Source organism: Gigantopelta aegis, chromosome 7 (genome assembly GCF_016097555.1).
Source record: "Gigantopelta aegis isolate Gae_Host chromosome 7, Gae_host_genome, whole genome shotgun sequence".
Classification (NCBI taxonomy): Eukaryota; Metazoa; Mollusca; class Gastropoda; order Neomphalida; family Peltospiridae; genus Gigantopelta; species Gigantopelta aegis.
The window spans coordinates 40,792,838-40,806,344 of record NC_054705.1 but is presented as its reverse complement, the minus strand read 5'-3'; the positions used below and the strand labels follow the sequence as shown (position 1 = coordinate 40,806,344).

Sequence of the window (13,507 nt, the reverse complement as noted above, 5' to 3'; positions counted from 1 at the left end):
TAAATAACCTAGCTATTACATGTCTTGCCACATACAGATGTGATATACTACTATAGGCTTTCTCTTATTTTGTTCCATGTTGATGGAATTACTTGTCGTGTCTTAGTTCTTGATTTGTTTCATCTTATTCAGTGTTACACATTAAATATGTTTAAAAAGATATAAGGGGTATTGTTTTTTTTAAATGGGTGGTGGTAAGCCTGAAGATTTTTCTAAATGTGGGGAGGGATGTCTATATACAGATTCCGTTATGTTCACCATTATTAATGAATACTGAAAATGTGTAGGTAGGGGGTCCAAAAATGTTTAGGCTCTCCCCTCCCCACCCCCATGACTTTTAAACTGAATAGCCCTAATACAATTATAAACAGGAATTTGACATTGGGGCGGCGGAAAAGGTGTGTGTGTGTGGGGGGGGGGGGTCCTCATCTTGCAGATGGTGCTGCAGGGGTGTTCCCGCTTGAAATGTTTTCAAACATATCTGATTTCGGACGATATATTATCAGAATATTAAACAGAAAGAATACTAACATATGTACGAGTATGTAGCCTACTGAACACCAGGCAGACTTAGATTTTCCCGAAAGTTGTCGATTCCTTATAACTTGCAAACTTGTAGTATAGGCCTACTAGCGTTTGCAGAGCTCTAGCGAACACAATGTCCACTAAATGTCCACAATTAGCTATAGTGGGATTTTATAAAAAAAAAAATTTTTTAGAAAAAATAAGGACTTTAATTTTTTTATAATTGCCCCAGCTCCGACGACCTTGCAAAACATTTTAAATTTAGTTTAAACCTGGCATTTATTATTATTATTATTATTATTATTATTATTATTTATTTTTTTAATATGATATGTAAGAAATATTACTACATTCGTGGGGCGGGACGTAGCCCAGTGGTAAATCGCTCGCTTGGTGCGCAGTTGGTCTGCGATCGACCCCCATCGGTGGGCCCATTGGACTATTTCTCGTTCCAGCCAGTGTACCACGACTGGCATATCAAAGGCCGTGGTATGTACTACCTTGTCTGTGGGATGGTGCATATAAAAGATTCCTTGCTACTAATCGAAAAGAATAGCCCATGAAGTTGCGACAGCGGGTTTCCTCTCTCATATCTGTGTAGTCCTTAACCATATGTCTGACGCCATATAACCGTAATTAAAATTTGTCGAGTGCGTCGTTAAATAAAACATTTTTTTTTTTTTTACTCCATTCATGTCCCTTAAATACAATTTATCTTACAACTCGTTGAATACTTTATGTAATAACTTGTTACCCATGTAGTATCAGAGGCGTTGTAAGCCAGTTAAAATTGGAGAGGCGTATGTCGACCCGAGCGAAGGGAGGGAGTGACAGGTGTGTCCGGGGGCACGTTCCCCCCCCCCCCCCCCCCCCCCCCCCCCCCCGGAAAATATTTGAATTCTAGATGCCATTACCGGCATTCTACTGCATTTAAGAGACAACTTTGGTAGGTATCTCATACACATTTTTGTAGCAAAAGTACTAGTAAAAAGGGGGTATTTCACTGATAGTTTTATGACAATAAAAAAGTTTGTCTGATTTGTCCAAATATTGGGGCGGCGATCGCCGCCCCTGCTGCCCCAGTTCCGACGCCTCTGAGTATACTCTCTAAATAAAAACTCTTGAAGAAAAGATATTAATTTGAACACACGTTAGATAAATGGTGTCAACTGTGGATCTAGATCTCATATGGGTTTACGTATAGCGACCACCTTATTTTACACAAATTAGCTATACTTTTACGGTATATCAAGTGTGTGTGTGTGTGTGTGTGTGTGTGTGTGTGTGTGTGTGTGTGTGTGTGTGTGTGTGTGTGTGTGTGTGTGTGTATGTGTGTGTGTAACTCATATTACGGGGCATCAAGAAAATATATAACGTGGGGGATAGTTCGATTGGGGGGCACTGCCCCATTCATGCCCCCTTTTTTGTTTATTCTAGTGGTTGTAATTTTGGTATAGGTATAATTTGGCCCGAATTTTGCTGAAGTAGTCTGTAAAGGAAAACACTGGGAGCCTATCTAACTGTACACATATAGAAAACACTGGGAGCCTATCTAACTGTACACATATAGAAAACACTGGGAGCCTATCTAACTGTACACATATAGAAAACACTGGGAGCCTATCTAACTGTACACATATAGAAAACACTGGGAGCCTATCTAACTGTAACACATATAGAAAACACTGGGAGCCTACCTAACTGTACACATATAGAAAACACTGGGAGCCTACCTAACTGTACACATATAGAAAACACTGGGAGCCTATCTAACTGTACACATATAGAAAACACTGGGAGCCTATCTAACTGTACACATATAGAAAACACTGGGAGCCTATCTAACTGTACACATATAGAAAACACTGGGAGCCTATCTAACTGTACACATATAGAAAACACTGGGAGCCTATCTAACTGTACACATATAGAAAACACTGGGAGCCTATCTAACTGTAACACATATAGAAAACACTGGGAGCCTATCTAACTGTACACATATAGAAAACACTGGGAGCCTATCTAACTGTACACATATAGAAAACACTGGGAGCCTATCTAACTGTAACACATATAGAAAACACTGGGAGCCTATCTAACTGTACACATATAGAAAACACTGGGAGCCTATCTAACTGTACACATATAGAAAACACTGGGAGCCTATCTAACTGTACACATATAGAAAACACTGGGAGCCTATCTAACTGTAACACATATAGAAAACACTGGGAGCCTATCTAACTGTACACATATAGAAAACACTGGGAGCCTATCTAACTGTACACATATAGAAAACACTGGGAGCCTATCTAACTGTAACACATATAGAAAACACTGGGAGCCTATCTAACTGTACACATATAGAAAACACTGGGAGCCTATCTAACTGTACACATATAGAAAACACTGGGAGCCTATCTAACTGTACACATATAGAAAACACTGGGAGCCTACCTAACTGTACACATATAGAAAACACTGGGAGCCTATCTAACTGTACACATATAGAAAACACTGGGAGCCTATCTAACTGTACACATATAGAAAACACTGGGAGCCTATCTAACTGTAACACATATAGAAAACACTGGGAGCCTATCTAACTGTACACATATAGAAAACACTGGGAGCCTATCTAACTGTACACATATAGAAAACACTGGGAGCCTATCTAACTGTACACATATAGAAAACACTGGGAGCCTATCTAACTGTAACACATATAGAAAACACTGGGAGCCTATCTAACTGTACACATATAGAAAACACTGGGAGCCTATCTAACTGTACACATATAGAAAACACTGGGAGCCTATCTAACTGTACACATATAGAAAACACTGGGAGCCTATCTAACTGTACACATATAGAAAACACTGGGAGCCTATCTAACTGTACACATATAGAAAACACTGGGAGCCTATCTAACTGTACACATATAGAAAACACTGGGAGCCTACCTAACTGTACACATATAGAAAACACTGGGAGCCTACCTAACTGTACACATATAGAAAACACTGGGAGCCTACCTAACTGTACACATATAGAAAACACTGGGAGCCTATCTAACTGTACACATATAGGCCTACGACGACATTCCAGCAACTGTATGATTCTAAAACCGCATATATGTAACTGTAAAGGAAAACACTGGGAGCCTATCTAACTGTACACATATAGGCCTACGACGACATTCCAGCAACTGTATGGTTCTAAAACCGCATATATGTAACTGTAAAGGAAAACACTGGGAGCCTATCTAACTGTACACATATAGGCCTACGACGACATTCCAGCAACTGTATGGTTCTAAAACCGCATATATGTAACTGTAAAGGAAAACACTGGGAGCCTATCTAACTGTACACATATAGGCCTACGACGACATTCCAGCAACTGTATGGTTCTAAAACCGCATATATGTAACTGTAAAGGAAAACACTGGGAGCCTATCTAACTGTACACATATAGGCCTACGACGACATTCCAGCAACTGTATGGTTCTAAAACCGCATATATGTAACTGTAAAGGAAAACACTGGGAGCCTATCTAACTGTACACATATAGGCCTACGACGACATTCCAGCAACTGTATGGTTCTAAAACCGCATATATGTAACTGTAAAGGAAAACACTGGGAGCCTATCTAACTGTACACATATAGGCCTACGACGACATTCCAGCAACTGTATGGTTCTAAAACCGCATATATGTAACTGTAAATGAATAACGCCATACCAACTCGACATAAAAATGTATCCATTTCACCTGCATTGTTATACTGTCAAACGATAATGCAAAGACAAAACTGCCTTTACCTTGGTTAGTCCATCAGTTGCTTTTATGCATATATCCAATAATAATAATAATAATAATAATGAGAGAGAGAGAGAGAGAGAGAGAGAGAGAGAGAGAGAGAGAGAGAGAGAGAGAGGGGGAGGGGGAGAGAGAGGGGAGAGAGAGAGGGGGGAGAGAGAGGGGGGGAGAGAGAGAGAGAGAGAGAGACAGACAAACATAAGGAGAGAGACAAAGACAGAGACAGAGACAGAGAGACAGAAACCTATTCGTGTTATGGTGATTTTTAAAAGATGTTATACACGTTGGTATGTGTTTAAAACTAAAAAAAGAAATGTTTTATAAGATTAAAAAAAAACTTTAATCGTTATAGAATTACATGCCAATTCATCAGTTCCACTACATCAATTCTCTTATAACGAACGAAAACGGACTATTGTCACAATGAGCTACAGTTAATTGTGTTTGCTTCAACGATACGACTAGAGCACACTGATTTGTAATTCTGACATAGGCCCATATAGTCTTAGAGAGGAAACCCGCTACATGTGTTTCATTAGTAGCAGGTATTTTTTTATATGCATTATCCCGCAAACAGGACAGCAAATACTAAGGCCTTTGATATACCAATCCGCGAGTCGAGGTGCACATGGTGAAACGAGGAATAGCCCAATGGGCCCACCGACGGGTATTGGTCATAGACCGCGCATCAAGCAAACGCTTTACCACTGGCTAAGTCCCACCCACGAGCTACAGAGCGACATTGTTGGTAGTACCAAATAACTTCTAGCTGGGTCAAAGTTCGAGGTGCACCTTTTAACTTTTGATAGAGAAGTTAACACCACAAGTCCTGTGATTGGTGATAAATATGAGTGTGTTGGTTGTAAAAAAAAAAGAAAAAAAAAGAAGAAGTTTCATCTGTGCAAAACATGTATGCAATTTTATTTCATCTAGTACCACTGTGTCAAGTAGCCTTGTGCTTGAAACATATTTGGGGTACCTGTTAAAACAGTATTACAATTTTATGTGAAACTAGGGGTGTTGTAAAAACATCTGGTTATACCGAAAATCATGAAAATGAGCCATGAATGGTACCATTTTCTTCAGTTAATACTTTGAAGTAGGGGTTGTAGTACTGATATTTATGTGTCGTAGTTTGGTTGATATATTGCATATATATATATATAGTGTTTTTAAACACAAACGTTAACATGGTCGCCTACAGGATTTTATTTGGTATAGTACAACCTGTTATTGGGAATAATTTTATGATTAAATTAGAGTTACTTCCCCTCTACCAAAAGACGGAAGTAACCACTGACCAGAAAATGGCGAGAAATGGGTGTTTGTCAAAAGCGTCGATATTTTTACCCATAAACAGAATGGAGTATGATTTTGCCAGGTAGCATAACATGCAGTGGAAGTCTTAAATTTTGGTTTCCTCTAAAGACCTGCAACGAAGCGTCCATTAGGATGACATGGCCGTATCAAGGCCAGAATATTGAACTAAGATTGTAAACATTGCGGCCTGGAAAACTCAAAATGAGCAGAAAGTTGCTGGAAAAACCATTAGCATTGATGCATAGGTAAGAATGTCAGTTTAATACTTGATATTTATATATTCTCAGCAAGTCTGTTGGTAGATTTGGTGCTCAGTGTTTTTAACATGCACGTAGCACGTGTACATATTACATAGTACATGTATACTTAGATTTTTGTCACTTATGACTGTGTTTTTTAAACTATGAAGAACCTTTAACAAATGAAAACTGTTAAATTTTTCACTATAATAGCTCACAGTTTTAGCATAAAATAAATACAATATATTTTACCAGTTTAAATGCCTTGAAAATATGGAAGAGCTGGGATGTAGCCCAGTGAACTGAGTGGTAAAGTGCTCGCTTGATCAGTTAATGCATGGTCGGTTTAGGATCAGTCCCCATCGGTGGGCCCATTGGGCTATTTCTCATTCCGCTCAGTGCACCACGACTGGTATATCAAAGGCTGTGGTATGTGCTATCCTCTTTGTGAGATGTTACATAATGATATAAAAGATCCCTAACACTACTAATAGAAATATGTAACTCTCTGAGACTATAGGCCTATATATGTCAAAATTACCAAATGTTTGACATCCAATAGCCAATGATTAATAAATCAATGTGCTCTAGTGGTGCCGTTAAACAAAACAAACTTCTTTATTTTCAAAATGTGGATATTTGCTTTATGGCAGTCACAGGCTCTGAATTTACTATCGCCCACCAACACCAACTGATATGGCTGTCATCCTGACTTCCTGTTGTGTCGACCTTGAAAATTGGATGTTGTCGACAATAACAAGTGCCCTACCTGGTTTACCTTTGCATCCTTCCCATTGTTTTAAAATTTAAAACTATACAGTTCAGGAGTTTACATCTACATCATAGATTCATACATGCGGATATGGAGTGGTGGTCTTACTATGAGCTTCCACCCACCCTCCCCACCCCACAAAAATATGAATGCTCTGTACATGTTGATAGCTAGGCTCCTTTATTAAAGAAAGACATGTTTTATTTAACGATGCACTCAACACATTTTATTTACGGTTATATGGTTAAGGACCACACAGATATTGAGAGAGGAAACCTGCTGTCGCCACATCATGGGCTACTCTTTTTGATTAGCAGCAAGGGATCTTTTATATGCACCATCCCATAGACAGGGTAGTACATACCACAGCCTTTAATATACCAGTCGTGGTGCACTGGCTGGAACGAGAAATAGCTCAGTGGGCTCATTTGCAGGGATCAATCCCACACAGACCACGCATCGAGCGAGTGCTGTACCACTGGGCTACTTCCCGCCCTACTCCTTCATTAACTGCTGTGTATATATGTATATATATATATATATATATATATATAGAACCACTTCAATAATTATAAGTAACAAAGGTGGTAGGCTCCATTATGGTTGTATTTATTGAATTAATGTTTATATGCAATATTCAATATATGTTTACGGAACGTACATGTAGACACAGATGACTGGACCAGAGTGCAAAAAAATATCATTGCAAAATGCAGCATTAGGTAAGTAGAAAGAAGGTTGTTGGCAGTACCAATAAAAAGAGGGAAATTAAGTGATCAGAACAATCGAAGATGAAAAAACGGTCTTGCATATTAAAAAGAAATTGTGATTTGTATTATAAAAAAAAGATTACAAAAGATTGACTGATTGTGTGTTCCAAAAGAAATAATGTATAAAAAATACATGCAGGGTTTTTGCCAGAGGGTAAAATCAGTATGGCGCCATACACAAAATGTTTTGCAGATTTTATTTTTTTAAGTTGATCTTTTGACAAAATTAATGACTTTTATCAATACTGTATGATTTTCTTAGAGAGTTTCTGGGGCAGGCCCCCCATACCCTCTATCGGCTACATTTGCATTGAGCATACACATTGTAAATATTCAGTTTCACAGCGCCATACCCAAACATTATTTCTGGCAGAAACACGAACATGTATGATGTAGAATGTACAGTGTTTCTATTTGTGTTTTAGCATCAATCAGACTATATTAGAATAGATTCTAAACACATGGGGGAAATATGCTATAAAATTGACGTAGACTATTATCTCAGTCAGAGACAAACATGGATTTCTGAACTGAGATTATAAGCCAAGTTAAAATAGCGGTGACTTCCCATTGCAGACAACACCACAATGGTGTTCAAAATGGTTTACTAATTTGGATATCAATACAATAGAATACATTTAAAAAGTTTTTTATGAGATATCCGATACGCTAGCTGTTTTTGGTATTCGTGTATCTGACAGGTTTTTTAGATTCATTTCGGGCATACAGGCAAGTCTATTTTTGCAGCCCTAGCTAAATAGTCCTAGCTCTCAACAGTAGAATTATCATGGCTGATATGACAAAAAGCATCTACAGGCTATATCCCAAGGCCATAGAGTGAAATCATTTTTGTCTTCATGCCCTTCGTTTAAAGGAAAGGTTTGCCTTGATTCTCTTCCATCTTGCTTGTTTTTAAACCAACGGCAACAATGACTATCATGAGGTTTTTTCAAAGTTTATTAATTCCCTACCAGTCTAACCAGAGGGAACTATAAGTTTCGTGTCTGTCTGTCTTATCTGTCCGTCCATCTGTGGTTTTCTAGAAATTGTTTGGTTTGTTAAAGCTTAAGTGTTTTCAAGTCGTGTATGTTTGTACTTGATTTGGGAGTGATTATTTTGAACGTACATATTTTGGCACAATGTTTATATGACCTTGAATTTGATGCAATCAAATTCCACAAAAGAAAGAAAGAAATGTTTTATTTAACGACGCACTCAACACATTTTATTTACGGTTATATGGCGTCAGATATATGGTTAAGGACCACACAGATTTTGAGAGGAAACCCGCTGTCGCCAATACATGGGCTACTCTTTCCGATTAGCAGTAAGGGATCTTTTATTTGTGCTTCCCACAGGCAGGATAGCACAAACCATGGCCTTTGTTGAACCAGTTATGGATCACTGGTCGGTGCAAGTGGTTTACACCTACCCATTGAGCCTTGCGGAGCACTCACTCAGGGTTTGGAGTCGGTGTTTGGATTAAAAATCCCATGCCTCGACTGGGATCCGAACCCAGTACCTACCAGCCTGTAGACCGATGGCCTAACCACAACGCCACTGAGGCCGGTCCAAATTCCACGAAGCGATCTTAGCATAAGGTACATGTAGTTATGCAGTCAAGATCTTGACTCTAAGATCGCTTTGTGGAACATGGCCCTGATATACATGTACAGTGAAACCCCTCTAAATCGGACACCCTTGATGCCAAGTAAAATGTCGAGTTTTAAGAGGTGTCCGGTTTAGAGAGGTTACATTCTGTACTGATTAAAAAAACGTCCATTGAGAAATGTCCAGTTTTGGTGGAATTCCGGTTTTGAGAGGTTTTGCTGTACATGCATGTTTAATCGGTGTGAGAGTTGACAGATGTGTGGCACAGACAACAAAGGAAAAGTACTATTCTTTGATCTCTCCACTACAGATAACATTGCAAAGTCTGTCATTTGTTTTACATGTAGCTTTTTTTGTTGTTTTTTTAAAAACAAAATTGCATTCTTTATTTTTTCACATTATCCCCCTTACCTATAATCCATCCATGCTGTTCTACCTTACTTATTTAACTTTATAATCAAGTTAAAACCAGACAATTATTTTCTTGCCAAGTTTATTTACAATCAATGTTTCTGCGAGAAAGAAATATTTGGGTCTGGCGCTATGAAATAGAACATATACAATGTGTGTGCTGAATGCAACCACAGTCGATAGGGGAGGAGGGTGGGGGAAAGAAAATAGGTTAGGTTTAGGGTCAGGGTTAAGAAAATCATACAGTAATGATAAGAGTTGTTAATTTTGTCACACGGTCAACTTAAATTTTTTTTAATAAAATGTGCCAAAAAATGTGGGTATATATGGCACCATACCCATTTTACCCTCTGGCAGAAACCATGACAATGTAGTCAAGTAACAGGAGATGAGATTATTTCTAATTATTAGATAAAGGCTACAGGTATTTCAGTCTTATTAAAATTACCAAAACCAGCTTTTTGGCTAAAAGGAAACTTTCAACAAATTATCTTTTAAACGTAGAAAATTGCAAAAATCCATTTATTTTCCTGCAAAATTAAAATAAAATTTGCCAATTGTTTTAAAAAATTGGTAATTGGTGGATTTGAACCAGTGCCACAGATGTTCCTGTATGTATAATGTGCAAAATAAGTAGGGGATATTCAAATCTAACCCAGTATAACAGAGATGTATTAATTCTTATTGCAATATTAATTAATGGTCAAACAGAAGCACAAGGGATTGGCATTAAAGATTATAGCCAGGATAGTGATGTAGGTCTGGAGAAGACACAGATAGGCAACAGAGGTGGTGCTTGTCAATTTGACGTTTTCAATATTTGCACTAGTAGCACTTGGGTAAAGCCCCCACGGTTTGCCAAGCATGCATGAATCTGACGTGGCATGCTCCTGATTAAACATCCAATAACATTTGGGGGTTGTTGTCCCATTCCTCTAGGAGAGCGGCTCCTAAGTCAGCCAAGTTGGTTCTCGGAAACATTGTCGGATGTCCCACATGTGCACAATGAGTAAAAGGTCTGTGGTTAGGGCTGGCCATGGTAGTGTGGTGATGTTCTGTTGCTGCAGATACGCAGTGACCAGTAGACTCCTTGTGAGCACAGGTGTTGTCGTCCTGAAAATACAATGGCGTCTAACCTGATGTGCGAAGGGCACAACGATCAGTGCAAGGATGTTGTCACGGTAGTACTGCCCAGTAACCCTTCCATGAACAATATGTAGCTGGGTTCTGGCAGTCATGGTGATGCCACCCCACACCATAACAGATCCTCCTCCAAATCGGGATGTTGCCAGACATGCTGTCATCGATCATGGAAGTCTAGTGTGAATCTGGACTCATCAGAAAACATTATGTATGGTCAACATGCATGGGTGTTACTTCTATGCAGTCTGTTGCGACCAGACACTGTAAAGTTCTCTTGTGATTTGATTGGCTGATTGATCTCGATTCCTCAACATGTAAGTCCTAATGAAGCGGTCCTAAATTGGAGTTGTGGCCCTTGGCCATCCTGAACGGGGACGATCATCCACATTTCTGGTTTGTTGGATATCGGGGACCACATTCGGCTAATGACTGATTGTGACACATTAAGTCTACGGGCAACAATTCGCTGGGTGGTGTCAACTTGGAGCATGCCTAGAGCCCTGAGACATTCCTGACATTGGAGATGTCGCATTGTTGAAAAGTTACACAGTGTTGTAAAGAATGTGACAGCAAGGTTATGATTTAGTGTTCCAATAAAAAAAATGTACACACAAACTAAGTGTTCAATTTCAAATCACACCTCCGACGCTTTTGACAAGTGACAATGTTGGCGGACAAGTGCATTTTTAGCTGTACTTGTCTGGTGGAAAAAGTGACAATCTTTTCTTATTTCTAGCACTGCTTCATACATGCCCACTAGCAGAAACTATGAACATCTGCATTTATTTGTATGGGGGACCAGGATGTAGCCCAATGGTAAAGCACTCGTTTGTTGTGTGGTTGGTTTTGGATCGATACCCATCGGTAGGCCCAAAGGGCCATTTCTCGTTTCAGCCAGTGCACCATAACCGGTATATCAAAGGTTGTGATATGTGCTGTCCTGTCTGTGAGATAGTGCATATAAGAGAGAGAGAGACAAGGACTGGGATGTGGAGGTGGACAGCAAAAGAAGTTGAAAGATAGGAGGAGTTGCCAGATCGGAAAGAAATGAGATGGAATTAAAAGGAGAGAAAGGAAAGGGGGCAGTGGGATAAAAGAAAGAAAAAGAAATCCCTTGCTACTAATGGAAAAATGTAGCGGGTTTCTTCTTTAAAGAAAAAAAAAAGATCCCTTGCTACCAATGGAAAAATGTAGCGGGTTTCCTCTCTAAGACTGTGTCAAAATGACCATAATATGTTTGACATCCAATAGCCGATGATTAATAAATCAGTGTGCTCTAGTGGTGTCATTAAACAAATTTTTTTTTTTTTTTTCTAACACTGCTTCATGCAGAAACCCAGAAAATGTGCATTTATTTGCATGGTACTTGTATGTGACAATGTGTATTATACATGTATGATCATGACAAGGATACATTTATGTTGTTGCCTGCACCAGATGTTATTGATTTCATAACGTTTCCCTGGATCACCATTTTTTCAGTTTGACAATTACTCTATAGTCCAAAGCTTATCACTAATACTTTATGAAGTTGTCGCTTGGGATATTGATAACACAATAACCTCAAACCCAATAGGTAGTATTAAACCGAATAACGTCCTGTTGGATCACAGTTTGGGTTACACCAAACTTTTGATAGAGCAGTTAATACCACAAGTTCTGTGATTGGTAATAAATGTGAGTGTGTTGGTTGTAAAAACAATTATGCAATTTTATTTCATCTAGTACCAATGTGTCAAGTAGCCTTGTGCTTCAGAAACATGTATGGGGTACCTGTAAAAAAAAAATGTACTCGAATTTTGTGCAAAACTAGGGTAGTCATAGATGCTACCTGTTATCTCAGAAATGAACAGCTTGACCCCCAATTTTTTTCTAATTCACTTTAAGGGTGTTGGGTGCGATAGTATTTATATCTGCGATGTATATGTCGATTGATACACTGCAGGTAGAACTTTTAGCCACATATGTTACTATTGTTGTCTATGGGATTTAATTTGGTGGTATACATGTATCCTATAAAGCTTTGAAAAAAAAACCCCAAACAGGGCTTCTAGAATTTTTATAAAATCCACTAGTCATGGGATCAGTGATTTAAAAAAAATTTACTAGCCATAATCAAAAGGAAACCCACTAAATTTTCTTAATGCAGCAGGGATCTTTTATATGCACTTTCTCACAGACAGGAAAGCACATACCACAGCCTTTAAACCAGTTGTGGTGCACTAGTTGGAATGAGAAAAAATCCATTCAGTGTAATGGATCCATCGAAGTGGTTCGATTCTCCAATGCAAGCCCTGAAGTGACCAGTCAACTGAGCTAAATCCCTTCTAGGATGTAATGCAGATCATTATGGAATTAAAATATAGCAGAAAGAAAGAAAGGAATGTTTTATTTAACGACACACTCAACACATTTAATTTACGGTTATATGACGTCAGACATATGGTTACGGACCACACAGATTTTGAGAGGAAACCCGCTGTCGCCACTACATGGGCTACTCTTCCGATTAGCAGCAAGGGATCTTTTATTTGCGCTTCCCACAGGCAGGATAGCACAAACCAATGCCTTTGTTGAACCAGTTATGGATCACTGGTCGGTGCAAGTGGTTTATACCTACCCATTGAGCCTTGCGGAACACTCACTCAGGGTTTGGAGTCGGTATCTGCATTAAAAATCCTGTGCCTCGACTGGGATCTGAACCCAGTACCTACCAGCCTGTAGACCGATGGCCTGCCACGACGCCACCGAGGCCGGTCTAAAATATAGAAGAATCATAAGCTAAATACATGTAGCACCTAACAGATGAGATCATTGTATACACATCAGTCTTTAAGAAAAATTACCTGTGATTTATTGGGTGGTTTTGGCATGTAAATTTCCACTTCACCTG

At 39.0% G+C, this 13,507-nt stretch overlaps 1 protein-coding gene across 2 annotated transcripts in view; it reads left to right on the top strand.

Moving 5' to 3' along the window:
* Positions 1 to 5,658: 5,658 nt before the first annotated feature.
* LOC121377024 (oxidation resistance protein 1-like) overlaps positions 5,659 to 13,507 on the top strand; it is a 135,551-nt gene continuing 127,702 nt past the window's right edge. For both annotated transcript variants that reach the window (XM_041504865.1, XM_041504864.1), the window contains exon 1: positions 5,659 to 5,913. In XM_041504865.1, coding sequence (XP_041360799.1) covers positions 5,870 to 5,913 — 44 coding nt within the window. In that variant the 5' untranslated portion in view covers positions 5,659 to 5,869. The remainder of the gene's footprint in view (positions 5,914 to 13,507) is intronic.